Source organism: Nansenia antarctica (genome assembly GCF_963989245.1).
Source record: "Nansenia antarctica genome assembly, chromosome: 12".
NCBI classification, from domain to species: domain Eukaryota; kingdom Metazoa; phylum Chordata; class Actinopteri; order Argentiniformes; family Microstomatidae; genus Nansenia; species Nansenia antarctica.
In genome coordinates, this window is record NC_137682.1 from 14,103,312 (window position 1) to 14,130,762 (window position 27,451).

At 43.8% G+C, this 27,451-nt stretch overlaps 2 protein-coding genes across 2 annotated transcripts in view; one reads left to right on the top strand and one right to left on the bottom strand.

The window, feature by feature from the left end:
• Window positions 1-7,014, bottom strand: part of mllt10 (MLLT10 histone lysine methyltransferase DOT1L cofactor) — a 41,229-nt gene extending 34,215 nt beyond the window's left edge. Inside the window, exons 1-3 of the mRNA XM_080543525.1 lie at window positions 6,721-7,014; window positions 5,105-5,184; window positions 771-825 (exon numbers count right to left, since the gene is read on the bottom strand). Of these exons, the coding sequence (XP_080399651.1) occupies window positions 771-825; window positions 5,105-5,184; window positions 6,721-6,868 (283 nt within the window). The 5' untranslated portion in view covers window positions 6,869-7,014. The remainder of the gene's footprint in view (window positions 1-770; window positions 826-5,104; window positions 5,185-6,720) is intronic.
• Window positions 7,015-20,946: 13,932 nt separating this feature from the next.
• skida1 (SKI/DACH domain containing 1) lies at window positions 20,947-23,529 on the top strand (the record flags this gene model as incomplete). Its single annotated transcript, XM_080543294.1, has 1 exon — window positions 20,947-23,529. The coding sequence occupies one exon, from the start codon at window positions 20,947-20,949 to the stop codon at window positions 23,527-23,529; it is 2,583 nt and encodes an 860-aa protein (XP_080399420.1).
• Window positions 23,530-27,451: the final 3,922 nt, after the last annotated feature.

Here is a 27,451-nt window from a genome sequence, read left to right on the forward strand (position 1 = left end):
AAAGTCACCCAAATTGTATTGATGGCACTTCATTTTTGTAGCCAATCAAAGTATTGCTGCTAAAACACTCAGGGTGTTGGAGGAGGCAGAGAACCATGGAGAGAAAGAGAGAGAGAGAGAGAGAATGGGGAGGAGTGAAAAAGGACAGTAGTAAAACAGTGTGTGAGAGAGAGTGAAGGAGAGAGAGAGAGAATGGGGAGGAGTGAAAAAGGAGAGAGTAGTAAAACGGTGTGTGATGTTTTGATGCCTCCCTGCAGGCCTGGGCCCAATCCTACAGCTGTGCCCCTATCTCTATCTCTCTCTCACACACACACACACACACACACACACACACACACACACACACACACACACACACACACACACACACACACACACACACACACCATGTTTACAGTCTCCATTGTGAACTCCCAGTGAACCCAAAACGGAGCCTCCTCGCAGCCCTGAGTTCACCCCAGCCTGGCCAGCCCCCTCATAAACATGCACACACATAAACACAATCACACAAGACACACACACTCATAAAACATACATAGGACACCAGAGAAGTGCGTGCCCCCCCTCTCTCTCACACACACACACACACACACACACACTAAACTGGCCCCAGACACCTAATTAATGACAAAATCAGCAGGCCAACCACAGTATGCGTGTATGTGCTTTGAGGCGCACGCACGCACGCACACACACACACACACACACACACACACACACACACACACACACACACACACACTGAGTAATACAGATGGCAGGGTTTTTACCTCCGTTATCCGTCCTCTTGAGGGCGCCATCTTTGTGGGGACATAGCTCACATCTCTGCCGAGGGAAAAGAGAGGAGAGGTGTGTGAAACGTGTGTCTGTCTATTACCAACCACCACACTGTCACCATGGAAGTCACGGTTAATCCTTGTGTAACCCTATCACAGACACAAAAGACTTACACATGGTGCCATATCATGCACTGTGTATGTGATGTATCGGGCAGGTGTACTGGGCAGATGCTTTCACTGGTGGGTGGGTGGGTGTGTGTGTGTGTGTGTGAGAGAGTGTGGAGAGAGGGGAGGTGCACTGAGCTACAGCTTCTTCTACAAAATGCCTATCTGGCGCCTTGGGCTGCTTCCCTTTTCTGTGTGTGTGTGTGTGTGTGTGTGTGTGGCCTTTATCTTCCCCGTCCTGCCCAGTATAATTCACCAGGCCCATTACACCACCACCCCTCCCACCACACAGACACGCGCACACACACCTTCTTTGACAGTGACTGTGCTTGTTCACTCTGGCCTGAGCTTGACACGGGACAGGATATCTGATCTACAAACCATGTGAACTCCCCAACAACAGAGCTTAACAGACACTCCGTCGTTGGAAGATTAGCGAGCGTGAGCAGCGCCGCCCAGCAGACTCTCCACAGAGGATGACAACTTTCCGTAACCAACCCTTCTCCTCCTTTTTTCTTTTTCCCCCCTTCATTTACATTTTTCATTTACATTTTGGGCATTTAGCAGACACCTTATTCCAAAGCGACTTACAATCAATACATTTGACTAAGGAAGTGAATCATCAATTCACCAGTTCTAGCAGGAGGCGTAATCTAGCTCAGGACAGGGGCCACTGGCAATCGTCGTGAAAAAGTCATTTTTTCCCCTTTTTTTTGCTGGAGAGACAGTACAAGGGTGCAGTAGAGTCTTAGAGGCATAGTATAGTGGAAAAGCAGGTGTCTGACACAGTGCTGGGGGGTGGTAATGTCTCAGGAGGACATAAGTCCAAATCATAAGTCTCTCATAGTCTCTAAGGCAGCAGTTCTGGTATGGGAACTTTTCTCAGATAGCATATCATATTATTTCCTACAATTCTGACCCCATTGGCTATGATGAAAACAGTTCTATTTAAAACTACAGTTTAAAATGTGAGAATGAAATAAAGCATACACGTGCTCTCTGTTACGGTTTTTGTTGATTGTAAAGTAACATTGTTCAAATTGGGTCCAGATAAGATGACTGGCAATGTTTTGAACATTCTGGTATTGGTACTGAACCCAAACTGAGAAAGAGCTCAGTAATCTGACTGGTTCTCAAAACATGGTATGGATGCACCTAAATGGTAAATGGACTGCACTTATATAGCACCTTTATCCAAAGCTCTTTATAACGGCCTCTCATTCACCCATTCACACACCCATTCACACACCAATGGCGGCAAGCTACCGTGCAAGGCACCGGCCCGCTCACTGGGAGCAATTTGGGGTTCAGTGTAGGGGTGTAACAGATCACGGATAATCCGTGATCCGTACGGATCGCCCCCCACGGTTCGGCACGCATGTGTACCGCGGATCAATTGCAAAATGTAACCAAGTAATAATATTACTTAATATTAGTTAATATCCCTTGTAAATCACAATGTAGAGTTGCCATGAAAAGATAGACACGACAGTTGCGTGCTTTGTTTTACTCTAAAGCGCAATGATAGGTTGATAATGGATGCGTTCGTAAATTCGCTCTGGAATCTGATCAGCATTCATGGAACGCCTCGTCCAATCAAATTACTTGGTCCCTTTATGACGTCGGACCCAGTGTGCTCTCCGGCGCTCTCAGAGCAAATTTACGAACGCAGCCCAAGTGTATCATGGCGAGTGCTGCTAATGTTGGCGACAGAGAAGAACTCGAAATGCCTCCCTCGTCATTTAAATCCCATGTATGGGAGCACTTTGGCTTCTCTGTCAATTATAACAATGACGGACAGTGTCATTGGAAGTGTGGTCGATAAAAAAGTTACGGTGTTTAAGCATTGTGCAACGAGAAAGTCGTACGAGCATGGCCACACATTTGCCGCGACATCACCCTGGTGTGTTGACGGGAGGCACGAAAAAGGCAGCTTGACAACTTCTGATAATGTAGCCAATTTTTTCATACCATGTTTAAAGTAAGGTTTCACTTTATTATTTAGTTAAAAGTGGCATAAAACATGTTTATTTATCTGCTTTAAAGAGCCCAGTGATTCACTGCTGCAAACAGGTGCCTCCTCCCTCTCTCCTACTGCATCATTTAAGTTGAATGTGTGTTTCTGTTTAATATGTAGCCTAATGTTTTGAGTGTAGAATATGTTATGTATGTATATATATATATACACACACATACAGTATATATATACCAGTTTTGACATCTTGAATGTTGTTGGGTTTTACACAGTAAAAGTGGTGTTTTTACAGAATTCGAGGAAAAAGTTTTTATTTTTATGATTTGTGTTGATCCGAAAAATGATCCGATCCGTGACTCAAAAACCGTGACACGATCCGATCCGTGAGTTAGGTGATCCGTTACACCCCTAGTTCAGTGTCTTGCCCAAGGACACTTCCGACATGTGGCCAGCCGGGACTCGAACCTGCCGATCTGCCAACCATGCGATCATTAGACCTCCTGCGCCACAGCTGCCCCACCTCAAATAGATAGCTGATGGATCATAAGGTATGGTGTCTGCACTCATGGATAGGCCTGTGTTATGGATTGATAACAAAAGAAGTTCTCATCTCCACCACATTGACTCGTCTTATAAACAGAACGTTCATGAGGGCAACATTCTTGTAAATGCATTCACTGTACTGACGCAAAAACACCTCTAACGTGTTATATGCTGATGTAGATATAACAGTAGATATTGCTGTCTATGGTGCCCTTCTACAGCTTTCATTAACATCCGGCGCATGCAGAAGTGGTCCACATTCTGATTGTGTCCACAACAAAAGACAGGTGGAAGGAAACAAAAGATGCATTGTGATCCTAATCCCGTCTTGTAAACCACCTGCAGAACTGGACGAGCTCACTTTGTGGGGAGTGGGGGGGGCTTTCAATGGCTCTGTGTCTGTGTCACAATACAGACAGGGCGCCATTTAAAGCCACAGTCTGTAATTTGTGCAGCCGTTTTTTTAGGATATAAATGTATGCTATAGAACAGGTGTATTCAATCCAGCTCACTCATCCACTGACCCGTTTTGACTGGCTGATACAAGTTTTGGACTGAGCGTTTCAATGGAGAGCAATTCCCCAATAACATGTCATTCCAGCTCAGTGTTTCTCATTAATGACCTATATTGAGGCGGCCACGTGAGCAACGATCTTTGGCATTCACACTGCGTCTCCTGTAGGTACATACATAGCGCTCTAGATATGATTCGATTACGATACTCTATACTGATACAATACCACAGCAGGAAAAAAAAGCCTCAAATTACAACAAACTGATTCATCTACTACAGTGAACAACTAAATATATAAATAAAAGCCTAATAATATATATATATAGTCCGTAATTTCTGCAGACGTTTTTGGGGATATAAATGTATGCTATAGAACAGGTGTATTCAATCCAGCTCTGCCATCCACTGACCAATTTTGACTGGCTGATACAAGTTTTGGACTGAGCATTTCAATGGAGAGCAATTCCCCAATTAAAACATGTTATGAACAGTTTCAGATTTAAAAAGAAACACAACACTTCATTCGTCAATCCTTTTTTGTTATGTATTTCCTTTGTACTGTATGTAGTGAACAACTCAACTAGGCTTTTATTGATATATTTAGTTGAATTGTTCACTACATACAGTACAAAGGAAATACATCACAAAAAAGGATTGACAAATTAAGTGTTGCCTGTTTCTTTTTAAATCAGAAACTGTTCATAAGATGTTTTAATTTGGGTTCCACTCGCCTCCTTGAACACAGTAAACAACAAACACCATTATATTGGATCACTGTGCATTCAACCAGTCACTGATTACATTTTGAGAAAACAGCAACATATCAAAAACGTCCCTTGAATAACTTCATACCCTTCAACTCAACATGGACCTAACCTCCTGCTAGATATCGTTGCTAGGTAGCAGCAAAGATGCATCCTCTTTGCTACTAGCGTATCGGTCAGCGTCATGCATAGAATCATTATTTCTGACAGAAACATACAGTGCGCTGTGGATGCACAGCAGTATTGGACCAAAGGCTATTGTTGGTATCGCTGTATGATGGCGGTATCACAGTACTACCCACGGAACACTAACATAGGGTCGTATATGGAATGTGGGTGTCATTGTTGATATGGTCCAACTCACCACTCTGGCTGCTCTCTCCTGAGATTCACACTTCCTGCAGAACCAAGGACCGGTTGGCACCTGCACAATGCCATAGCACGCTGGCCAGGGGAGGAGAGGACAACATGGTCAGGCATCACAACACCCCGACACACATACATCCACACCCCAACACACATACATCCACACCCCGACACACATACATCCACACCCCGACACACATACATCCACACCCCGACACACATACATCCACACCCCGACACACATACATCTACACCCCAACACACATGTGTTTCCACACTATGTGTGGAAATGCCTTCATAAGATGTGGTCAGGCTGGGACAGATTATGAAAGATAGACCCATGTAACATTGACTTTAATACCAGGTGTACAAACAATGCCCCCAATTCGATTGACACTGGTTCTGGTCATTGCATGATAGCATTTGAAAACTCAGTTCTTAAAACCAGGTCCAAAAACTGGGTGACACAGTGAACTAGAGAGGAGGGTCAATAGCACAACACAAATCTAGGCCATGGACACTTGTGGTGGGTGCCCCTGGACATGATGCACTGGAGACGCCTCTGCTGTTTCAGTGTCCTCTCATCTGACTGTCCATATGATATAATCCACTTTAATCAAGCGAAATAATCCAGACTATTGTGTAATTCAAAGAGGAATAGAGGTCAGCATGAGAACAATATACTGATCACGCATATGATGGTATCCATCTGTTATTGATAAGAAGATATTGAATTGTCCTACATTCTGTAGCCTAAATGAACTCTCAGTCATACTGTAGTATGTTTGAACGACAGAATGGCGCCAACTATACCTAGGCTATATTTGAACAGGGGGAGTTGTATGTTTTAAGAACAGGCACGTCAAACTAGTCAACACAATATCAAAACATTGGAAAACGATATTGATCCGCCTCAACGTGGTCTGGTCGTGACTGTCAACACAAGCAGAATGAGGCTGACGTTGTTGTGGTTTGAGGGTTAGCATCAGACGTGGACGGGTTTATTGGCAAAAACAACAACATGCTATATTCACCACATGTCACTGTTCAGCCAATAACTCAACAAATACAACGTTGAGCTCGTTACGAGGCTGGCTAACCATTATTTCTCTCGCATTTCTAATAGCGCACAGCTATCCTAGTAAAGCTAAAGTTAGCTACACTGGCTAGCTAATTAGCCAACGTCAGTGAGTCTATGTCAGCTAGCCAAACATCACACCACTGTGGAGCTGACCCAGTCTTGTCAGTGGATAGGATTCAATGCTAACGGTAGCTGGCTAAGAGCTCAAAGCAAAGAGCTGACTAGTGAGCTGCTAGCAGGCTAAGCTAGGTCATCAACCGACACCAGCAAGCTGGCTGGCTAAGCTAACAAACACGAGCTAAGCTAACGTAAGCAGGCTACCTATAGCGACCTTTACGTTATACTGGACTGTCTGGTTGAGGAATGGCAATGAGTACAGGGCTAATGCTAACCCTGGTGTCCCCCTGTCCCTGAGAGAGACGTTAGCTTTACTAAAGTGTGCTAGTAGGCCAACCGTTCCGTGATGATGTTAGCAGCATAGCATGTATTTATAGCCATATTATGGTGTTAGCATGTTAGCTCCATGTGTTCACCTTGGTGCACGGCGACATTGCAGCCGTGTCCGTCGCAGTAGACCAGAGGGTTCTCCGCCCAGCCTCTCTCGTCGGAGCACACGCAGCAGCCTCCGATCATCTCCTTCATATTAGTCCTGTCTGCCAGACACACACAGCCGGAGACCATCTACGACGGGGGGGGAAGGAGACATGCGAAGACAACAAAGATCAGCCAAAAACCTCCGCGGAAGACCTTCATCTATCCCCTACGACAGCGCTTTTGGGGTCCACTCGGCGGAAAGGTCATGTTTTAGTCGTGTTTACATATCAATTCGTATTTTCACTTCAACGTCCAACGGCACGAGCAGAAAAAGAATCGCGCGACCGTCGGGAAGTGGAAGTGCGTAGCCCGGGGCGTCAGAGCGTCAGAGCGTGGCCGTGACAGGGCAGAGGGGACGGGGTGTGATTGGCTCGGGTGTGAGAAGATTCTTCGGTTGTGTTTGTGTGTGGCGCCATTTTGGCTCCACATGGCTTTTCCAGGAAACGCGTTTGTAAAACTTTGTTGGGACCCATGAGGTGGTTACACATGAATTATGTATGACCTGCAACACTGTCATTATTATGATGTAGTTTCAGATAGAACTAGTGGCATGCACATATTGAGAGCCTTGTGCCAAGGAGCACTGAGAAAACTGTCTCTCAGTGAAATAGCATGACTTAAAAAAGTTTGTGTACAAGCCCCATACTCGTTTCAGCATACCATCAATAGGGTCAAGAGGTCAACAATGGAGCAAGTACATTTCCCTATGCAAAAAAGGTCAATGAATGACATTCCATGGTAGCAGTTTACATGATTTGGACGCTGCGCACTATTCTGTGAACAAAACGTACACCATTTGACCAAAAAAACAACAACAGGTCCTAGGTCCTTTCAACATGTTTTGGTCATGAAAAGCTACGACCGCTAGAAGAAGACATTCCTGTGTGTTTGAGTGTCAAGCTGGAGGACAAATTGAGAGAAAGAATGTGTTACTCAATGGTTGAACTAGGTGGGCTAGGCCAGGGAGGTATTCCACGAAACTCCATTACAGGTAATTCCGGCTTGTTTTCATAATTCGCCATCATTTCAGATCGAGTTCTGTTCCCTGAATGTAGCTGAAATAATTCACTGTTTGGTTGCTATCAACCAATCCTTCAGAATAGACCTAGCGACCAGGTTTATGGTCTGGTTTAAATTAGATGTGTGACAAAAATGTCTCACAGGCAGAAACTAAATCCCGAATGACAGTGTGTTTTTGGAAATATTAGGTCCCACCTTTTATGAGATAGATAAATAAAAAGGTGTAGAAAGATAGGTATGTGTATCAGCTTGCGTGGTGTGTCTGGCACAGGGGTTAAGGCAGCCAGCTAGCAATTAGAAGGTTGTTGGTTCGATCCTTGCCTCAGGAGACAGTGGTTGACTTTAATTTAATGTTTGTTTGTTTATTTTTTTTATACATTTACAATAATAATCTATGCCAAATCCAGGGTCCAGTTACAATGCTAGAAGAACATTAACTAGTCAGAAAGGCTTCAATCACCATTGTAGTTTATGTCAGTTCTCGTAAATTAGCCTACACCATCATTTTAAACATATATTTTTAGATTAGATTCAACTTTATTGTTATTCCAGAGCACAAGCATCAGACAACGAAATGCAGTAGAAAGTCTATATATTCAGAAGTGGGATTCGAACCCCTGTCTTAAAAGATTTTTCTTTTTAAATAGGGTTTGACTTATGCATTTAATCTGTCAGCAATTTCTTGCAAAACAATTTCCCTCGCCTTGTTAATTGCAGCAGTATTGCACTTTTACGTCTTATTTTTCGTCTTCATAAAGATCCATAACAGAGCGCTGCACTGTCATTTCCCATATAATCTTATTTTTTGACAATTGGCTCTTCTGGGCTGCTTATAACTCGTGCACGCCAAAAGTGAGACTTTCCAAACCGCACTTGTGTGAACATTGATGACACAAGGCTGATTCTAATTCAAGGAATCACTTGAGGCTTGAATCCCAATCCAGAGTTGCTCGAACCAGGCTTTTCTTTTAATCGCGAATATACTAATCAACTTACCTAGAATACCCCCCAGGTCTGTACAGACATTGCTGGAGTAGTATAGGCCTACCCTGGAGGTAGGCTATTCCATCAACTTTGCTAAAGGAAAATCCAGGCTTATTGTTGATGAGCCTCGCGAGATTTATGAAAATAAGTCTAGAGTTTCCTTTAGTGATGTTGGTGGAATACCCCCCTGGAGTGATAATACTGCTGTAAACAAACATTATGTTTGTACATAGATGATGTTGTATGCTGTCTTTTTAGCCTATTTGATTTGCTTTGGTTATGGTTTACATTTTGGGTGACATTTGTTTTGTCTTTAAATTATTTTTGGAAGACTGTCACGATGAGCAAAAAACAAATGTAAACAATGTTTACTGTAGCAACACATCAATAAAATGAGGGTTGTTATAATTTAAGTTAATCAATATGTGCAATGCAAAAGCGTCCTCCTCAAAAACAAGTGTATTTCTCAATTTCACTGTTGTAAAACGTTGTAATAAGGCTACATCCTATTGGTACTTCTATCTATCCAAGGATGCTACTGCACACGTAATTCCGCGCGCGCAGCTTGCATCACCAAGCCCTCTGAACGCTCCCGCTCCCGGTTTCCAGAGAAACGTAATGACTTTCCAATTATGCGCGAGAGCACACGAGCGTCCTCCGTGTAATATGGAGAGCTAGAGGTCCCTGGGAGTGCCTGCCCATTGTTTGCTTTAATTTCAAATTGCTCAAATGCTCCAGTCGACACTGAGCGCTGCACAAAAAAGGGGGGAAAGGGGAAGGGGAGAAAAAGGAAAAAAAGTGAATTGTGTGTGGCAGGGGAAAACCTATTAGAGGTGGAGAGAACAAAGGGAGGCAAGGGAGGGGGCAGCTGTTGAAGGGGCCCTAGCTACTGAAACACTGAAATAGCAAATGATTTTTACAACTTGCACTTGATTAAGTCTAAGTCCGCCCGTAGCCTACATCGAGGCTACTCTCCCCGTTCTCAGAGAGAAGAGGCCCCACCGAATAGAGGAAATGAACGCTGCCTAAAACTGGATCTTCAAATGGAAACTCCATGCCTGTCAATATGGCTTAGCCTTCTTTTAGTAGCCGACATGTAGATACACTGTTGATATTGGCAAGTGTCATCAAATCAAATGAGTTTAAATCTGGAGGACAAAATAATACTTGATAGTAGGCCTATAATGTTTTGGACATGTGTAGGCTATATAAAAATGTAGCCTATGACATTGCATAATTATTATTTTCCCAATTATCTCACTCAGGACACTGCATCAGATTTTAGTTTTTTTTAATGTATTGGATAGTTTCTTCCATATACCGGTAATGACACTCTCTCCTGTAACGGGTTGTTGATTCTGTTTGGTGTTTGTGGGACAAGGGGGGTATTGGGGGCATAAACTGCGGCGCAGAGATGATGACAGATTCACAAGACTTTACGTACCGCATTCCTCACAATAGGTAGCCTGTCTCGCATGTTTACTCCTGACTGATGTTATCTTGACTGATGTAGCAGCACACGTTGAGTTAGAAAGAGATAATGGAAAAGAAAGACAAATGTCATGTGGCAACATTTTTTTCCATTTGAAAAACTTTAGCGCCATACACTGAGCAAATCCAAACAGTCTTACATTTAAATCTGTGTTAATCGTTTATTACGTTTCTCAGATCGCGAGGCCATATTTGGTGAAGTTTTACTGTTTGTTGATTTTGGACGGCTATTTGTCAAGATACGGTGAAGTTAGGCCCTGCTGCCCTTCCCTCTAGATTGCATGCTGCGAGTCCGCAACCCATAACTCTTTATAGCCTAAACCCTTAATCTGCTCATTAGGCAAACTCACTTCTCGAAAATGTGTATTTACCTGTTCAGCAAAACGTATTTATATATATTATTCTTAAATTATAACAATTATTATTACTGTTATTAGTAGGCTATACCTTAATAGGCCCTATGTGGATTTTGTTCTATCGCTTGTTACTTTAACTGCATGGAATGTGTTGTTACGCTGGGGTTATTAAGGAAACATGTTTCATTTAAGGCACCAATAATCAATGTTTCAAACACTGGTTATTGAATGCTTTAGCATCGATACAATCCAAACTAAAGTAATATTTGAATAGCATGAAATAAATAGCTAAAATAAATCACTAGCCTATGTAGCCTATACCTCACAAGCGACCAATGACCAACTACACACTAAATGCCCAATAGGCCGACAACACACGGACAGGGTTTAAGTGTCCCAGAGGACTGGGGCCACGTTTAGCCTATATGAGATGCAACATCTAGAATGCAGGATTAACAGGAAAACGGAAAGGGTGTAAAAACACTAACACATGGCCATGGTTTGACGTTGTTTCAAATAACTAAGCAAAAAAAGAAAATAAATGTAACACCAATTTAGCTCATTAGCAACAAAATCGACCAATCCGAAAATAGAGTTTAGAATAGAATACAATTTCTTAAATAATAGGTCTGCTTATAATAACCCTCCTAGACTTCATTGCATGAAACGCCGAACGCTGAAAATGACGTTTGGACATAGGGCCGTGTATTGTGTGTATGTGGATATACTCCTTGGTTTCAATCTTCAATCTTGATATGAATGGGCTATTCGATGTTTGTTCATCTAGAAAAACGATTTGCACAGTGGCTGAAATCATGGTGACAGGAGTCTGAAAATAAGCGGGTCTCGATGCATTACAACGTCCTTGTTCTGAGCGTCACCGGGTAAGAACATAGGCACACATCCCACTGGTTAACACATGCATATCGAGAATGGTTCATTCGGCCTACGAGCCTATTATCGAGGGACATCCGCATGTCAGCAGCACTTTGACTGTTCACGTGTCTTCTCAAAGGCCCATTCATAACTGGAACACAACTATCGATGGGCCATTGGCCCTATACACTGCGAGACTCGAGCAGCTAAGCCAAATCAAACCATGTCCGAGGTTGAGAAATTCGTCTACAATTGGATTATATATCGACCACATGTTCGTGATCGGGAGTATAACTTGTAAAATGGTTATTTAAACGCGACACACACACACACACACACACACACACACACACACACACACACACACACACACACGCACACAAACTGCAAGTTCTCGTATAGAACTGGCCCGGCGTCAGTGCCTCCTCCTTCTGTCAGCTGTCTGTTGGTTCTAACAATAACCGAAACGTATAATTACATGGTGTGTAATTAGTGATTAGCCAGGAGGGCCAGAGAGTCTACAAAGCCCTATAGTCTCTGAGAATTACGGCATGTTGATACATTTCCGGATATAACAAGGTAAATGTTAACCAGAGTTAGGCTGTGATGTGGAACTACCTGGGAGAACGGAGCGCACTCAACGTTTTCCTCCGACAGGGAGATGTGACTGGCGGTGGAGAAAGGAACCATCATTAGGTTAGGGGGCAGCACTTTATTATAAGTCTTTGCATGGCCTTTGCGTCATCTCACTCCAGCGGTCTCCTACAGTGATAGCAGACTGTACACACTGTGCTCTGTGAACTCGTGACGTTAGAATTGGTTCTATCTCCATTTTTGTAAAAATTGAGTTTTTTACATAATCTGATCCATTAGGTGTTTATTAATGCCTGTGTGGTGTTATTTTTAAAATGTTGACATTTTTGAGTTAGTAATTCATAAAATACAAAGGTTCCATCTCACAAAACATAATGGAATGTAAAAACTTTGACGCTCAATATCTCTGAACTACCCTAAACGGAGATAGAACCTTATCATTCTAAGCTCACGAACTATCAAAATGACCAAACTAGGAAGGAGAGACCGTCACCTGCTCGGCTGGACGTCGGTCCCTATATTACCGTTGATATCCAGAGACGATGTTAGACGTTTCAAACTAATGTGCATGGGCTATTTTAAACGTTTTTGTTTTTTATGCACTATAAGCCAAGCCATTTGAGATTTGGTTTCTGCATTAGGCTTTATAGTAGAATTATCTCAAATACTTTGCAGTGCAGACAGAGGTAAAATTGTTGACGCACAATTGGAACCTGTTGTTTACATAAGGCTCATAAGCGCGTGAAGACGGATAAAGCCTATTACACAAGTTTAAACTAGATTAATATACTTTTCCGATACAGGTAATCTGTTCGTGTATTTCACCTGTTTCTTCATGAGCCTTTCACCGGATGAACCCCCATAGGAAATAGGCTCCATCCATTTCTTACCGCGCTATGCTAGAGTTGTGGCCAGATCTCCTCTAACCAAATGAGTGTGCTCCATTTGAGGTCCTACATTTCCTGAATCATGGTTGACATGGTCATGGTTGACATGGTTATGCTCAACGTAAATTCACCGGTTTGTCAAACCATTTCCTTACAGTGTGCGTGCGTGTGCGTGCCGTGTGCGTGTGCAGGCACATCACACTGTCAGGACATCCCTATTCACTATACGACGGGAGGGCTATAGGATTTATATATCTATAATACCTTATATATCTATACCTTATAACACAGATGCATAGACCACACTGCACATTTCCTCATTCTAAAACCTATTGCCAATTATGAAGTAGCCTATTCATAGTTAAGTTGATTGATAGTAAAAAAAATAATAATAAGATAATCATAATAATAATAATGTGACGAGATCTATTTCTAAGTAGGCTATTCATGAAATAGACCTTATAGATAAAGTGACATGTTGATATGCCTGGGCTACACATTTAGATCTTGATGTAGCAATTGATTGTGCATGAAAATCGCATGTATAGCCCATTGTTGCTCTGCACGTTACAAACACACCATAGGTCTACAACAATGAGGCCTACTTGTTTGAAATGCAACTCTTGGCTGCCTATTCAATTTATACTCTCTAAATTCAGGTCAACATAATAAGGCTGCTGAGTTGTGGATCAAATGCTAGTGCACTGTAATTGTACTAATGATGTTTGATAATTCATACTAAAATTGAATATGATGTCATGTTGTAATAAAATGAATTTATATAGGCTATTGATAGATTTTTATAGTGGTTATATAGCAGCATAGTCGACTAGCATTTGCAGGGGCAGCAGTAATGTAGGCCTTACACATTTTAATAAGAGCAAGTTGCAGTGTTGGTTTATGACTTGGCTGTTTTTATGTTGCAGCGACAAAAACACTGCTGCAAAAATAAAGACGTGCAATATACACGGAAAACTGGCAAAACATAAACAAAATAAAGTGAAATGTTGTTGCTTATTGTCTTCACGTCTGCATTATTTCATGACATGTCCTTGGACCAGCCCATGTAGGGTCTATAGATCACACATTCATCCTCCAGGTCACATTTGGAGGCAACAACCACTCTACCTGTTGGACACTCTCCTCTACAATGTTGCCTGCATGGCCATGCGCATTCTCTCTGCTCTCGCTTGTGAGTAACGCAGGGGCACACGAAAACACAAATAGACACAACACGGTGGGGTGAAAGGTGAATAGAGCCCACCCCCCATCACAGTTCACTCACACTTCAGGCTCAGATTGCATGTGAAATCGCATTCTGAGGGGGGATATATAGGATCCAAGGAATTCATTTGTTTTGGCATGGGTACATTTGTGTCATAAAAATCGACTCTCTACAAGTACCTCGACCAAGTGTCTCCATAAAACTCAATGCAAAACAAATGACTTGGGGCTGGGTTGGGAAAAGCGACACGTTTTGTAAAAAGACAACTGAGTTGGGTGTGAGAAAAGTAGACTGCTTGACTGCCTTCAAGAAGTTTGATTTCAAAGTTCGCCTTCGCAGGCGTGGCGCCTCCCCGCTACACTTAACACCCGTCGCTTTTCTTTCCTCGAATAGGTCTATGACAAATCCACTGAAATGGAGGAGTGTTAGGTTAGCCTGTATTAAATTATTTATCACAATTGACGGATATCCGTTCTGCGGTCTGATTTTCACATGGGAAACAGAGGGAGTATGGGCTGAATTAACTACAGACCGACGCTGTTTTAATAGTATTGTTGTCTTCAGTATTTCCATGTTTAGAGAAGTGCATACACGTAAATGGAAGGTCCAGTTGCGCCAGTCGGTTTGCAGTAAACATGCTATTGATAAGCTTACATTTTCATCAAACTCAATGCAAAAGTAACATATGCCTGTAACCACAGCACAACTCTAGCTAAATGCTTTAGAAGTGAACAACGAGTGAGCACACTCTTCTCCTTTGTTCGGCCATTGTTTTCCGAGGGAAGAGCGGACTGTGTGTGTGTGTGTGTGTGTGTGTGTGTGTGTGTGTGTGTGTGTGTGTGTGTGTGTGTGTGTGTGTGCGCGTGTGTGTGTGTGTGTGTGTGTGTGTGTCTTCTTACCTTCCACTCGCTCTAATCCGCCAATCTCCTCCATCAAAGTTTGCGCTCGGCTCTGTCCACGCCAAAAGCACGCGTGCACATTACAACAAACATATCTATCTGCGCGAGTGATGAATGTGCGCCCCGGGAAATGAGCGAGACCAGTTCGCCGGTTATGGTATTCCCCCCGCTACTTTGGAGACTCTGAGCATGCTGTTGTGAGTAGCCTGGACTACGGGGACCCTCTCTCGGCGAGTGGGTCACGTCTACCCCACAGGCCCGTGCTGAATTCAGAGGGAGCAAGGCAAGGGACCGAGGGCTTGTTTTCACAAAGGACCAGCGACGCGCAGAAGCGGTCCTGCTCCTGTACAACAACGATGTAGTGTAAAAGGGATATGGCTGTTAAAATATCGAGACTGAAAGTGAAAACAACACCCTGCTTACTGCTGGATCACTATAAAAATAGGCCTATATATGTTTTGTTTTCTTAAATAGAAGAAGGGAATAGCATGAACAATGTGTGCTTTACAACATAAAAACCATTCATATATATATATGTCCTAAAGTGTATAGCCTATAGGCATAAAAAGAAAAAACTTGCACAGCATAACATTTCCTGAAATTGCGCGAAAATTATATGTCCGATACAGTTTTTCCAGTTGAAATACAATTTATTGGTTATTAATTAACCTAAATGTTAAGAGACTGGTGTGATATTTTTTTAAAGAAAAAGGGTGGTGTTAAATATGAAATTTACCTGTATCACAACAATATTTCAATTGTGCTTGCTTAACGCTTTTTTACATTGGCTATAGACGTATAGCTATACAGACTTAGGTCATGTTCTCACATGAAAGTCCGAATCGAGACCCGAGCAAGTGGATGAGTTTGCAACATTGTTGCATAAATTATTTATCTGTTTGCGTTGTCACAGCCCTTCATGTAAACGAAGTAACATACGCAATCGAAGCAACAGTAGTTGATTGGTCAGAAAAATTGAGAATTGACCGTTGTCCCTCTCTTATCCAGATCAACACGCTTGCGCTGTTGTTTTCCTATGGACTGCCTCGAGCAGCGTTCTCACCAAAAGCGAAGCAAAACCACCCTTTTCAAGCGGAGCATCCGACGGGTATTTGCTCCGGGAGTTACCGGTACTTCGAATGCGCGTTCTCACAGCTCCAAACGACGCAGAGCAAAGCGAACTTTATCCTAAATTCAAATGTTCTAGTGAGAACACCCCCTTAAGTTCCAATTGTCGTATAGGCTACCGTAATGCTTACTGCCTTGTGTAACTGTGTACCTTCGAGATACGCAGCTGATTGTACCGGATTCCTTAATAAAAAGGAATTATCATTTTTTATTATTATTGTCATTTGGAGCTTTTGGGTCATTTGGAGCTTTTGGGTCATTTGGAGCTTTTGGGTTGATCAAATGAGGCACGTGTGTGTGTGTGTCTCTGTGTGTATGTGTGTGTGTGTGTGTGTGTGTGTGTGTGTGTTTGTGTGTGTGTTCCAATATACGTTCAAATCAATGTAGGCGTATGGAATTCATTGAAACTTGACTGATTAGTTTAATCAATCCAAATGTATGTTAAAACTTTTGTAAGGTGCAAAGCTGTTTTATCTGACCACAAAACGGGAGTAATTGCCTTACTCAGGATCATTGTATCTCATTGAACCTGTTGAATCACACATGCAGGCTTTTAGTTGACGAGAACACGTTATTAGTACTGCTGCTGCAGGACGTGTTCTGGACAGGATATTGTGACACAGTGGACGTTCCCATAGCTGGTTGTTGAATGTTGGTTCGTGGCTGCAATGGGAGGCTGCATACAAAGATCAAACCATAGAAGAACGACGAACAAAAGCCTCCACTGCAAGTGTAGAACACACCTCTCTTCCAGCCCTCCGTGGCTCTCTGCGGTCGGGAAGGGCGCACTATAGGCCAGAGAGGTCGAGATGTAATCCCCGGGGATCAGGCCTATACGGTTGGGGAGGGTTTACCCCTGCTCTCCTTTGTCGCTCTGAAGCTGAGAATCGCTACGAACTATAGTTGATTAAACCATTGCAGATAATTAAACACTTTCAATTGCTCTTTAAGCAATATGTTTCTCTTATCTGTGTGGTATTGCAATGTACTGTTACTATTAGCCTACTTTTAGGCAGGCTTAGGTTGAGTAGTTTTTGTTATTTAGGAAAATTTAGAATGTTTGGTCCATTCCAGTAGGCCTAACAACCAAATTATCACACAACATTGAAGTATTTAAGCTGGCCTACATATACAATTATGACAGCGTTACAGGTATAATATATATATATATAGCCTATAGCCTATTGTATATACTTATATGAGTGTTACTGTCGCCACACACACTGGATCACAAAGAACTATACATTACGCTATGTCTTTACGTTGGTACTTTGCATGCTTGATACACACAGACACAGGTAAAACCCCAAGGTTGGTCCCTTCATAACGAGCAAAGTCCCAACGACTGTGTGCAAAATTCAACCTATGCAATGATACGCACGACTCTGTCCTGATGACACCGTCCAGCCCTCTCTCTCAGTGGGGAACCACAGGCCGGGATGTGCTTCAACTTGTACCTCGCTCTGGATGAGAGGGTCTGTTAAGTAAACAAACATAAATTCGTGTGCAATAGTAGTTGAGAAACGACATGATGAGAATCTATGGCCTTACCCTGTTTGTGTAACCCATAGCACTGAGTAAAAACGTGCAGAAGCCTGCAAGGGATATTGGCCTAATTAAGTGAAAGTCGTTTTCTGTTTAAATGCTTTCATTTATCAATGTGTAGGCTATCAACAGAAATGATCAGTCTGACTGAGTGATTTACGCTATAGCTATTACAGTAGCAACAATGGTAGCACTTTATTTCGCCCTATAGACTATTTTTTCCAATGCTTATTTTATTGTTATTTACAGAAACACAAACAAGTAGGCCTAATTCATATACCTCGTCTTATGCAAATACCTGCAATTTCTGTATAATAACAATACTAGTAATATTAAATTAGTCCTATATTTTGCGTTCACAAGCCATGCGTCCAGTGGAATGACGTGGGAAAAACACAGGGTTCCATTGCTGTTAAAAACAACCGTGCATGTCCTTTATTGTTATGGAAGATTTTAACTGCACGGACAGGATGTGGATTTCAAACGCCCCGCTCCCTCCCCCGCTCGCCCCCTCACCTCCCCCATCGCCAGTCCCATCGGCTTGGTCAAGTAGTATTTATAAACAAAGATTAGGGGGTAGAGGTAGTATATGTAGGCCTATGTATGTAGGTAGTGTATAGTATAGGCACGTATCATGCCTTTCTTGTTGGCCAGATATGAAGTTCAAACTGCCCCCCCTTGGAAGAAACTGCATGCTGACATTTAACAAACAACAAGTTTATTTTATAATGTAGGATACGTTCAATGTACGCCCATCACGTGGCCTCACCGGCTTCTATACGGATCATCAGCCGGAACGAGCGCGGCGCGTTGGCCACCCCTCGAGAGCGCAGCAGTGTCATCCGTTTCACCCTCCCCAAACCGTGGCTAAACCGACATAACGGCTAGGCTCGAACGACATAACCAGGCTTCTCAAGACAAACACCCTTTAAATTATAAACCAGTTTTTCTCCTAATGCAGGCTTAGTGTCACACACACACACACACACACACACACAGAGAGAGAGAGAGAGAGAGAGAGAGAGTGACTCCCAACAATTAACAGTCCATTACTGGCTACTTTACATTTTACGCGAGGGCGTTGTGAGCGATGAGCGGTCTATTCACCGTGTGTCCCCACCGTGTCTTCCCATCCTCCCTCTGAGCGCCCTGTATATTATCTATACCCATAACTGTAGGCGGTCAAAGGAAAGGTGTGTGTGTGTGTGTGTGTGTGTGTGTGTGTGTGTGTGCGCGCGTGTGTGTGTACATATACAACTGTTATTTTCCGTGCGCAAGGTACATTTCCCAGTGGCAAAATATGTAGGCTACACAAACCGATAAGAGTAACATTAGGTGTACATTTGCCCGCCACAGTAAGCATTAAAATGTGCAACACAAAGACCCTAAATATTATTTTGATAATAACGTTTAATTTCTTAAACGTCATGATAAATACCCACAATATGCTCACAATAATTCGTATAGGTTTGTGGATAGGCCCCGGGGAATAGCAACTCAAACTATGGAGTCAACCGTGCACTTTTACAGCACGTGAAAGCACGAGCTTATCATCCGTCAAGTTGCACATGTTTTTCCATCGTGGAATGGGGAATACCGGGCCCGGTGGCCGGAATATCGTCCTAGATCGGATCCAGATCGGCCCTTGAGAGATAGAATAGAAATACAGACGTAAATGGCGGTGCTGCACGATGCCTCACGGTCCATACCTCAGAGCAACACACAATACACACACACACACACACACACACACACACACACACACACACACACACACACACACACTTAAACTTCTGTCTCTCCAACACAAAACGCTCGACAAGAAAAACCTTAACAACCGATAACTTCTTGCAAAAAAAATTAATTAATTAATAATTACCTATTTTATATTTTTCAAAAATGTTCAACAAATTATATGGGCATGTGAAAACCAAAACACTGGCTAAATCCATTAAACATAGAAAGAAAAACGGTTGGCCCCAAATTATGAACGATATAAATTTGCCAAAGCTATATTTCTCCACGCAGTCTGTCTAGATATACGGAATACGACTGTAGCCTACATTTGGGGAGTATGAACAGCGTTCTTCTTTCAGGTGGAAAAAAAATCTCTTTGTTTTCAACTCCATGGGAATTGTATAGGCTACACCAAGAGCAAACCCCACACACTGTCAAACAGAATTATCGAGGTGGTCGCATGAATTGACGGACCATATATGGTTCGCAAAACATATGTAGATATTTTCTTCAAATGACATTTGTCCCTTCATAATGTCACATACTGACGTGACGGCGCCGTAGGCATAAAGGCTATACTTGAATATACGAGACGACTATAGCCTGTTTAGTTATTTTAACAGCCTCCTGTAAATACCAATATTGAAATATGAACTTGTCATAGGAGCATTATTTACTTAAATAACGGAGGTGGGGGTACAATAGTATGGTAATCAGCTATGGGAGTGGGGGTGGTCAGGGGGGGAGGAATATCCATTTTTATTGCATCACCTGTCAGCGGCGTCCAATCGGCTTCGACTCTGAGGGCATTAATTGATGAAGGTGTCTCCGGACTCATGCACTTCCCCTCTGTCATTTTATTTGTGGCTAACCCAGCAGCAAGTATAGCAGCTGCATTTTGGCTCTTATTCTCTCTCTCTCTCTCTCTCTCTTGCTCCCTCCCTCACTCCCTCCCTCCCTCTCTCCCCGTGTGTAGCTCGCTCCCACTCTCCCTACCTCTCTCTCTTCTCTTTTTTATCCCTCTCGCTGTGGCAGCGGCGTACACCTTCCTCTCGTCCTGTCAGAGGGGCAGAGGGGAGTGGAGCCGGCAGAGGCAGGTAGGGGAGAGCAGACAGGCTGCAGCAGTCGGCCTGGCGGACACACCACCCGCATTCCTCCACCATGCCGGGTCCCAGTCCGAGCCAGGGGACTGATGCTCTAAAGCCCCTGGGCCACACTGTGACTCTATTGAACTATACATCTCAAAGTTCGGTCCTTCACGACGCAGCAGCGTGGAGATACTAGGAGGCATCATCTCATCTGCGGCCGGTTCACCAGGATGCCTTGAGATACAACAGAGGGAGTTGATTCCTTTTTTTGTTGAGGGCTGAGGACAGCTCACAGAGCTAAATGCTGGGATTAATACAATAGAGGGGGGGAAAACATGGGAGACCTGGAGTGTGGTTTTGAGGAGATGCAGGGAGTGACACTGGGATACCTGCTTATCAAAGGCAAACAAATGTTTGCCCTCTCTCAGGTCTTCACCGACCTCCTGAAGAACATTCCCAGGACCACTGTGCACAAACGGATGGACCACTTAAACGTGAAAAAGCATCACTGTGATCTGGAGGAATTGCGAAAGCTCAAAGCAATAAAATCCATCGCTTTCCACGCGGCTAAATGTACTCTCATATCGCGCGAGGACGTGGAAGCTCTCTATTTTTCCTGCAAAACGGAGCGTGTGTTAAAATCGAACAAAAGAAAGATAAAGGCGAGTCCCGGGGATGCGCGTGAAGGGCTGATCCACGGAGACACAAACGCAAACGGGTTGTGGAAGGAGAAAGTTTGGTTAAGTTTGCACAGCAGCGTTCCACAAAAGACACTGTTCCTTAAAAACAAAGCAGACAGGAGAGAGGTCCCCTCGCTTCCCGACTCCAATCTACCTCAAATTTACAATAAATCCCACGGTCCGAATAACCCGGCAGTCACCGCGTCCGATTGTAAACCCTTTAAAAACTATGAAACAGCTCAGATACCCGGCAACTGCGTCACGTTGAACCAGAGACAGTCGTTTTTCCGGAGCGTGCATGTGAGCCGGCAGCCGGTGTTGTTCCAGACCGCCATTGCTGCACAGTCCAAGCTGCTCTCCTCGGGCGCAGGCGGCGACCCGCTACTTCACAAGAGGAAGAGGAGGCGCGAGGGGGGCGGCGGCAGGGACAGGGACAGCAGCGCGAGGCAGCAGTCGTGGGGCAGGAGCAGACACACGCACCACCACCACCACCCGGTGTTGCTCGTGCAGCCTAAATGCTGCAGCAAACCAAAAACAACCAACCACGGGACTCTGGGCACGTTTCACCACCTCGGGCCAGAATTCTACCTGGACCACCAACCTCACCATCATCATCACCCGCAGAGCTTCCACCAGGAGAGCTACAGCAGCGATACCGAGTCCAGCTCCTACTCGGAGCAGCAGGTCAACCACGACTCGGACTTCGGGTCGAGTTTGTCTACTAATAGCAGCAACTCTGCAACCTCCGACGAGGAAGAAGAGGAAGAGGAGGATGACAGCCAGTCGGAGAGTTCTGAGGTCAGCTCGGACGAGGAGAGCTCTTCTCCGTCCGACTCCAGTTCGGTGTCCAGCCAGGTCTCCGTTCAGAGCATACGCTTCAGGCGGGCCAGGTTTGCCTCTCTTCTCACTAACAGTAAAACTCTCAACTCTAAAGCACCTTTGGTCCTACAGCCTACTTTCCATTACAACCACCAGCAGCAGCAGCAGCAGCAAACCAGGACGAGCCAGGGAGGATCAGCCAAGGTGGATTTTGACAGGCACAGGAAACATCAGAAATATGACTTTACAACCAGGGAGGGTAGGCAGGACGCGCCAGCCTCACACCCCCCCAAATTCAGCTCGTCCGTTGTACGAGGGAGCTATTTCACAGAGACTAGAGGGGGGAACGTTTCAGAGACGCAGACACAGACCCTCTGTGACCCAAAGAGAGCTGACCCCACGGCCCGAGCGGTTTACGCACGGGGTCCATCACCTTGCGCGAATGGGAACAAAGCGTCTCCCCCACACAGGATACCGGGAAACAAATGCCCCACTGCAGGCCTGAGCTCACACTGTGCCCATGACAAAGACACACCGCTCACCAAGTCCACCGACAACCAGCTTTCAATAGCCGTAAATCTAAAAAGAGAGGTAAAAATAAGCCCCAGCTTGAAACTGCAGCCTTCTCCGCTCAAAACCATCAAGACCGAGCCGCCGGAGGAGCTCTCATTGACCGCAGGGCCCCAACCCGACCGCGGCAGGGCGGCCAGGACACCCCCGTTCATCCTGCAAAATGTGAAAATTAAAGTGGAGGAGAACTATGATGAATATGAATACTGGAGTAGTCAGACCTCCGGATTCCAATGCAAAGCAGACGAGGCGGATAGCAACAATGGCCAATACCCCGGCGGCGACATCAAACACGCCGACTATTTCAACAACACGACTAAAGCCATTGAGAGCCCCTCTGCTGGGGCTCCGACGTCCCCCTCTCGCTCTCAGGAATGCCGGAGCACTCAAGACCCTCCTTGTCCCGAGGAGGGGGAGTACAAGAACGGCGCAAGGGTCAGGAATAAGAACTACAGGACCATAGGCCTGGTGCTAGGAAAGAAACATGGAATTTCGACGACGCAGTCTAAACCGAACGTGTCTAAAGTGGACAGGACATCGTATTCTCGTCCCACGGGCACAGCGGAGAGTTGCCAGGGATATACAGAGGATTTATTAACAGGCGCAAGTAAACGCAAACGAACGTCCAGCAATGTAGCATCGTCTGTGAAGAAGCCTTTCAGCTTCATGGCGAATTTCCCGTCTCCGCCGTCACTGATTGTTGGCATCGACGGGGATTTGAGCCCCGCTTACTCTTTGAACTCTCTGAGGGACCACCGGCCGCCCCCTCGCTCTCACCCCGTGTGGCGGTGGCAGCCCGGCGGCCAGCCCGTCCCTCCCCCACCCGCTCAGAGATTCAGGAAATGTTAATGCATTTTTTCTTTTTTTTCCTTCAAAACACCATCATCATGGAAACCTACCTAAACTTTAAAAAAAAAAGTATTGAAAGTGAATGGCAAGCACGAATGGCGTGCATATTTTTTTTTTTAGCTGTTTTGATTTCTTTCATCCACTTGAGTGATTGGAACATCCCACGTAACAGGCATGTAGCTATGGGCCTATGTTCAGTAACTACACGGATATTCTTCATGACGCGCGGACCCCCTTGCCCTCTTCTCTCTGAGCCTCTAAACCCGTGGAACTGGGAGACACCGTACTCATGGATTTATACTGACGAACTAACTCGAAATAATCCACCCTATAAGCAATAGGCTGTATACGGTTTTGCAAAAGTGTGTTTACTTGACTTGGATCTATTGTTTCTCCCTCGCCTTGATGCTCGACCTGTTGGATTGTACGCTGCCATGCAGGGTCTCAGTGAAGTAAACATGTAGCCTAGTTGTGCTGTGTCCGGAGGGAGACCCCCTCTCGTAAAAATCACAGGATTGTGTTGGTATTTAGCCTACTCTTGCTTTACAGTGGCTGAAACTGAGGGAAAGGTTTAATCAACAAATGCAGGGTATTCCTTTTGGGCACTGGTTATTTGGTTAAGTCTGTAATATGTTTTTTTCCCCTGATGTTGTTTATATCATTTGTAACGACACTCTTTTCAGTCAGGGTCAGTTTCCTCAAATTCCTAGAATTGAAATTCATTTCTACGACAACGTCTAAATTCACAACCCAAATGTAGCCTATAGTTGAATTCAAGGAATTGGGATGGAACAGAACCTAACTCTGGTGTTTGCGGTTTTTCAGAGTGGTTGTGATCTGGTTTTCAGCCCTGTTTTTATTTCTCGAGAGTATTTCCTGGTTTGCTTATGTTTGGCCGTGCACATACACTGCCATCAGCGCCCATAAAGCCTAGACAGGCCTATAGATACCGGCCTTATGTACAGACAATCAGAGTGACACTACTCAGGCCTACTCATATATCACGCCTTTTTGTTAAATATTACACGTCTTATACATAAGTGCCATTTTAAACATGTATTGTTTATTTTAGGCATACAAAACACATTCAATTGGCCCTATATGTCATTTGAAACTGTTCACGAAACAAAATATTTTGTCTCGTTTTTTTTGTTTTGTTTTTACAAAAAAAGAGATACAAGGAGGAATGTCACATGAACAAAAACACAAATAGGCCTACACCAAAACGATGTCTTACAACACACCTTGAAGCCTATGTGATTTAGAAACAACACGAGGAAGCATAAGTGATACATGCTTTGCACTTTGATACAATTCGGGGTCCCGTTTCAGCTTTAGGATTGTATTCGTTATACAATGGGGGATATGCATGAGAGAAGCTTAACGAGAAGAAATGTAAAATAATATCATTGGTCCCACACATGAAGATGATTTGCTTTCAGTTTGCAGTGCATATGGTTCAAACCGATAGAACAATATATCTATTGTCTAGGGGTATCCTTGCATCTGCAAGAATGCAAAGTATGACCTACGCAGCGCGTCATTGTCAAACATTGGTTAACTCAGTGGATAGATGCATAATTGTTTATTATCCTATTTTGTGGTTCAGCCCACTGTGTTGGACTGAGTTGAAAAAAGCTCTACCCAGTCAAAATTAATAAAGATAGCCTATATAATCTGTCTAAATGTATAGGTTAGGCCTAGAATATAAATATGGTCCTTTGTTAGGATTGCATTTGTATTTTGCAGTGAATCTTACACATAATAAGGTCATAGTCTTCTCCAAGTCAGATCCTACACAGACAGACACAAATACTGTTTTTCTCACTTGTTCACTTGAGATATGAGAGAACTATTTTGTACTTTCACAAGCTACGTTAACATGTATATATAGCCTTTAAAGATGTGGCCGCGCAAATGAATGTAGGCTATGCAGACCATTTTCTCTGACCTCGATGTTGAAACATCATTCGTGCTTATTGCAGTATCAACCAAAAAGAAGAAAAGAAAATCTCAGTAAAATGAACTGAAGTTGCACCTGAAGATATCGATATTTTTCATCAACGTAAATATGGCGTTCCTCTAAAGCAGACCGCGCTCTTGTGGAGAGGAGAGCCTTTTCTGTCTGTCACAAAGAGAGAGGTTTACAGCCTGCCTGATCACAACAGACGACAAGCTCCGCGATGATGTCAGAACTCTCAGAAGAACTGCAACAGCAAACATAGCATTCAGAGACAAAAGACCCATTCGATTGGTGATTGTAGTTAAAGACATAAAATCGAGGGTTCACTCTCTGTGGTTTCACATTGTATATATACATATAATTGATCTGTACGTGTATGTGGAACGCACCACTACTCCCCAGGGCTATAGGCTATATGCGGACTAGTGCAGAATTCCCCTGTTTAAGGTGGAGATGCAAACTTGGAAGAAGGCAAACGCTGCGCACCTCCAAACGTAATATGGCCATTGTAAACTGCATTTCTAAATGACGTGATAACTCCAAACTAGGAGGGATGAGGGGGAGAAAGGGGTGGGGGGGTTCGTATGTTGCACGAGGGAAGCTTTCACCCCCTAATCCGCGTGTCAAAGTGTACTGGGACGAGGAGGAATACAGAGAAGTGCGTTCGACAGAAAGGACTCGAACATTCTCACGCCGTATTCCGAACGCATCCCAGAGTAAAGGGGATGGTGGTCAGGCCGTGTTGGGAGGGACCTACCACCCTAAAGACGAATAGCTCTCTGACACTGACGCTAGTATCAATGTAAACTATTGCATCGTGTCAAGCTCGAGGCTGAGGCCCTCCTCCTCCTCCTCTTCCTCTCTCTCTCTCTCCCCTCTGCCTCGCTCTCTCTCACTCCTTCTCTTAGCTTTTTGACACAATACTTGAGGTCAGGTTTTTGACATGAAATTTGAAGTCACTGGTTGTTTATATAAAACTGAATATTTATTTTTGTGAATTACTGGGTTTTTGTATATCATTCTTGTTGTGTAGGATAAATGCACTCGAAATGAAAACTTGAATGGTGGATTTCTGAAGCACTTTCCCTTTCTTTTGAGTTATGAAGTATTCATTAAATGCGACTGCAGTGTGGATAATGGTGCTATCTCTTTGTTGTGAATTTGGACTATCACACACATCATTGATTTTAATATAAGTTATTGACACACATAGCTACTGTAGGCTAGTCTGCGTTTCAAATCTAACCAACAGTTGAGACTTGTTGGCACAGCCATATCAATTATATTCAAATTCGAGCACATCATTGCTTAGGCCTATATATTTGTTACATTGCAGTCCAAGGTGCAGGAACAGCCTAGAGGGACATGGTGGATATGTGAAATATGTCACTCTTGAAGGACAATGGAAGACAATGCTTTATATCATACATGCCGTCTTTTGACAAATCGCCCCACATAGGCCTAAAGTGAAATGGCTGTAGCTTAACCGGCGAACTATTTGAAGTGTTATTCTTAGTGGGGTTAATGCAGGTTTAAACTAAAGAGGAGGAACGAGCTGTCAAGCTACCTCCTTCTACAATAACGACCTAACACACAGACATCGGCTATTATATATCCTCTCCAAACATGAAGGCTAACATGCAGGACCTGGCCTTGATAGGCCTAATATAGCCTAACAGTAGTACACACCAAATAGTATATCCATTCACAACTGCTTACGTACATACTTACCATAACTCAATTCATGGAATTAGCAAGAATAGACATCCATAGTATAGGGTTGGCATCAAACATTATGACCAAACCAAGCATCAGCCTAGCGTATCCTCTTCCCAACACAACTAGGCAAGAAACGATATTGATCTGTAGCCTATAGGTCTTGCCTACCTATTCAAGTTGGTAGGCTAATGGACTCATTGATCAAGGCAGCCTGTATGCCTTGTCTGTGAGGTGCAATAT